We start from the raw sequence: 4,714 nt of genomic DNA on the forward strand, positions 1-4,714 counted from the left end.
TTGTATAATCAATTTTTCCACAGACCATGACTGGACCCTTGAGGGCAGGGGGAAATGGTGTTTATTCCCGCTCCCCTCTTTTGCATAAATTTGCATATTATAGATCATGTGAATTGGAACTCCTATATTAGGCCTATTATAACAATATGTTGGGTATAGGCTTGGCCCTCAGAAACAGTAAAGTTAGTAAACTTCCCATACCAAAATAGGACTAATTGCCAGCACTCAATTATCCATGAAAATGCAAACAATGCAAATATTATACCATCCCTAAAACATCAATTCACCTAATGAGAAAAAAGAGCAAGCCAAGATGCTGTACATTCCTACACATAAGCTACATGCTAGCAGAATATCTTCCCTCAGTCACACAGGCAAAACACAGACAAACTCTCCGCCAAATATAGAATAAAGAGACCATAAAGTTTAAATAGAAACATGCAAACAAAAACTAAACTGAGAACCCCCAAAAAACCAGACTCTCCATGAAGTGCAATAATAGAAAAACAGAAACATCACCACTTCCCATAAAATATCAAATAATAAAATCAAGAAACATAAAACATGAATCATAATAAGTAAACTAGTTCTGATAAAAAATAATTTATATTTCAAAACAGCTGATGAATAGATCATTCAATAATTAAAAACTTATTTAAACAAAAAATGTTTATTCAATTTCCCAAACAGCAATAAAACATTTCAAATCAGCAGACCTATTAAATAACACCTATAAATAAAACTAATAAAGATTTTAAAACCTTCTGCTCTCCATATCTGGGAACTAGGGGTGGCTCAAGGTAATGTGCCACCTGAGGCGGGGACCACATGCCGGTCCCCCAAACTTAAAAAAATAACACCCCCCCCCCCCCCCCCCCCCCCCCCCCCCAAGACTCACGAAAACCCCTGATGGTCCAGAGGGGGCCTGGGAGCGGCAGATCGCTCCCGGGCCGTCAGCTGCCATTAACCAAAATGGCGCAGGTGGTCGTTCTAGCTCCTATCACATGGTAGGGCTAAAGGCCACCAGTGCCATTTGGTTAGCGGTAGATCGCTTCCAGGCTCCCCGCTGGGCCACCGGCGAGCAGCCAGCTCGTCTTTCAAGCGGGTATCCAGGCCTCTGCAGAAGAGAATCTTGAGACATCAGGGGTCCCAGCGGAGTTCCGCTGCAAGAGTCTTGAATTCTATGGCAAATTCAAGCCAATGATCTGTTGCCTTGCTTCAGTCCACTAAAGCAAACCCTTCGATAGACATGCAAGCAGGGTCATCAAAAACGGATTTAAACAAGTCCATACATCCTTCTATGTCCTGCAATATAGGGTCCTTGTGTTCCCACAAGGTAGATGCCCACGACAAGGCTCTCCCATCCAAGTATGACAGGATGTATGGTGGTCTTAGAGAGGCCCGTGGGAAATAATAAGGCTGTAAAGTGAACTGCATGCTGCACTGGTTCAAAAAGCCCCGCGCCTTCTGGAGTTCTCCGGAGAAGCGAATAGGCGCAGCCAGTGGAACAGCAGTCTTTAAAGTTACCTCCTGTAAACTGACCCTCTTGTGTAGAAGCTGTGCCTTATATCTTCTGTGTGTGAAGCTGATGAAATGCTGCAGTAAGTTTTCCAAGGTTTCTTGCTGGTTCTGAGATGCGTTGAGCCAGGCCCAGTATAGCCTGCAAAGCGGAGAGGTGTGCCGGGTCCATAAGGTTACTGACATCTCATACCTTAAGCTGGATTCCCAGGAGTTCCAGTGGATCCGGCTTCTCCAATTTAAAGCTGGATCCACTGGAGTTAGCAATCTGTTATGATCCAACTCCTCAGAAGGGAGGAGTTAGCAATCTGTTATGAGCGAGCTCCTCTGGAGGGAGGAGCTAGCTATCTGTTTATGAATATGCTCCTTCAGAGGGGAGGAGTTAGCAATCTGATTAGGTGCGAGCTCCTCTGGAGGGAGGAGCTAGCACTCTGTTGTAGATCTGATGCCGGATGGGTGGAGACATCAGATAGGAGATAGCAATCTGTTATGGATCTGCTAGGGAGTTAGTATTCTTGTATGACTATACTCCTATGAAAGGAGAGGAGCTAGCAGTCTTGATAGGAAAGCTCTGTGTAGAGCTAGGCGTAGCAATCTGTTGTATACTAGCTCCAGAAGGAGGTAGAGCTAGCAAGCTGTAATGAATCTGTTGCTGAAGACTCCTAGTAGGACAGAGAGTAGCCATCTGGTTACCAGCGGAGTGCTTGGAGAGGACACTCAGCTGTAGAGGAATGTAGATAGGTGAATCCTTGGGCCGATGGCAGATGACAGCGCCCCCAGGAGGATATCCTGAGAGGGACTACCGGTTAGGCTTGAGTATGGAGACAGACACAGAATTATTTTATTAGACAGGTAGTAGAACCACCAGAGGTGGCAGTAGTGGAGTTGCTACGTCCCAGCAGGGCTGAAGTCCCTCAGGTACTGGAACCACAATCCCAGGGTAGCTGAACTGTAGAGAAACTATAGTTAGTGAGTAGACAGATATACTGTGTTCATAGCCAGAACTGGATGACAATCTCCATAAGGTCTTTAGAAAGCTCAGTAGCTTGAAAGGGTAGGCCCTTGAGCGAGTACCTGGTTCCAGGGAAAGCTCTGAGAGAGCGAAGGTAACTCACAAATGCCTGTATCTGCGATAGCTTCCAGGCAGTAGAGAATCTTCAGAGTGATCAGGGACATGGGCCCTCGAGGAGCGAGTACCGGTTCCTATCGGCAATCTGAATAGAGAAAAGAGAGCGAGGCCCCGAGGAGCGGGTACCCCTGGTAAGTTGAGGAGGCAGAGTAGCATAGGTAATGAAATCCTTCCCTTCTAACTCGATCCGTTAGTAATTTCTGAGACTTTTATATTGGAAGTGGATGACGTCAGTTCAGGGCAATGCCCCCGAGGTTCGCGCCCTTGCTGGTACATCATTCAGAGCACGCGCGCACCCTACGTCATCAGTAACATAGCGGATCCACAGCGTCGAGCCGCTCCGGTGATGCCGGAGGAAGACGGCAAAAAGACGCCGCGGCAGCAACCCGTCCATCAGGCCCGGAGGGAGTCGCCACAGTGGTAAGGAGGGCGGAGTGAGGGCGTCGAGCAACGACGGATGCAACAGAGACAATTCAAGATAGCCTTTAACTTATCTGGGTCCATCCTGAGTCTGGTCTAAGATGTAATGTTTCAGAGGAAGGGCAGCTCCTGCTGCTCAAAAATATATTTCTTTAGTTTCGCGAAGAGATGGTATTCCCGGATGGTTGAAGGACTTGCTTAACATGTTGTCAGTGCTGCTTCAGGGTCTTAGAGAAGACAAGAAGGTCGTTAAGATACATTACTACATAGGAATGGAGGAAATCCCAAAAAATGTTGTTCACCATGAGCTGGAAGACAACAGGTGCATTGCATAGGGCAAAGGCATGACAAGATACTCATAGTGCCCATCTCTGGTGTTGAATGCGGTCTTCCACTCATCACCCTCTCGAATCCGGATGAGATTGTACACACCTCGGAGATCAAGCTTAGTGAAGATCTGAGAACCTCTAAGGCAGTCAAAAAGCTCACCAATGAATTCTGGTCACATCTCAAAAAGATATAGCAGAATTAGAAAAGGTATAGAGAATGGTGACCAAAATGATAAAGGGGAAGGAACAATTCCCCTATGAAGGAAGGCTAAAGATGTTAGGACTCTTCAGCTTGGAGAAGAGATGACTGAGGGGAGATATGATAGGTCTATAAAATAATGAATGGAACGGAGCAAGTAAACGTTAATCAGTTGTTTACTTTTTCAAAAAGTTCAAAGACCAGGAAACACATAATGAAGTTACTATGTAATACAATTCAGACTAATAAACAATCTCAATTTTAAAAAACTATGTTTTTGAATGCATACGTGATGGGATGTATAAATCCCACGCATAAAATAGTCAGGAAAGTATTAACATCCTGTTTTTTGCCAAAGATTAAAGTTTTCAGCAGAGAAAAAATAGCAAAGCTGCAGCCTTAATTAGTAAGTTCAGGAGTGCCCACTTAAAGAACTATTTAAGCAGCAGGCTGCTTCCCCTTGGATTTGTGTAGGTGGAAAACAGGGCTGCTTATCGATCAGCAGTAATTGCACTATTTGCAGCAGGGCAATTACTGTTGGCAAAATGGCTGATACGGTTCTCTTTTGAAATTCTGCTATTTATTTGGAAGGAGGAAACCTGGAGATCTATGCATACTTTTAGACAAATTCTTGGTGCCTCGGGAGAGGTTAAAACTTACTGTGTCTGTGAGTAAACAGATACCATGGAAAAATAAGAGGTTTTTTTTACCTATATTTATGGTGCCACATTTTCAGGCCGATACAATTAAAGCCACATGGAAAATAGGCACTCGGCGTTGAGCGCCCAGATTCCTAACGCGCGCCCAGCCACCTCTCCTGGGCGTGCGATAAAATATTTCAATTATAGGTCACACTAAAAAGGAGGCGCTGGGGTCAAATGTGCGCCCCTAGCACCTCCTGGGCAGTGGGTGCCCAGGAGAGGCGGCTGTCAGCTGGCTAGGAAAACAAATGCTCAATTTTACATGCGTCCGTTTTCCTAACCTGTGCATGCACTGCCACGATATTGAGTCGGAGGATATTAGAAAGCCAGGAAGGACTAATTATATATTAATATCGCCACAATATTAAGTTGGAGGATGTACAGAAGAGCAGTATTTCTGTACATAGTTTTGGGCTGC

General features: G+C 45.1%; 1 protein-coding gene across 1 annotated transcript in view; it reads left to right on the plus strand.

The window, feature by feature from the left end:
• The first annotated feature begins 3,270 nt into the window (after nucleotides 1–3,270).
• The window catches only part of LOC115082068 (sodium leak channel non-selective protein-like), a 17,471-nt gene continuing 16,027 nt past the window's right edge, over nucleotides 3,271–4,714 (plus strand). Inside the window, exon 1 of the mRNA XM_029586334.1 lies at nucleotides 3,271–3,389. Coding sequence (XP_029442194.1) covers nucleotides 3,271–3,389 — 119 coding nt within the window. The remainder of the gene's footprint in view (nucleotides 3,390–4,714) is intronic.

Source organism: Rhinatrema bivittatum, unplaced genomic scaffold, assembly GCF_901001135.1.
Source record: "Rhinatrema bivittatum unplaced genomic scaffold, aRhiBiv1.1, whole genome shotgun sequence".
NCBI lineage: Eukaryota > Metazoa > Chordata > Amphibia > Gymnophiona > Rhinatrematidae > Rhinatrema > Rhinatrema bivittatum.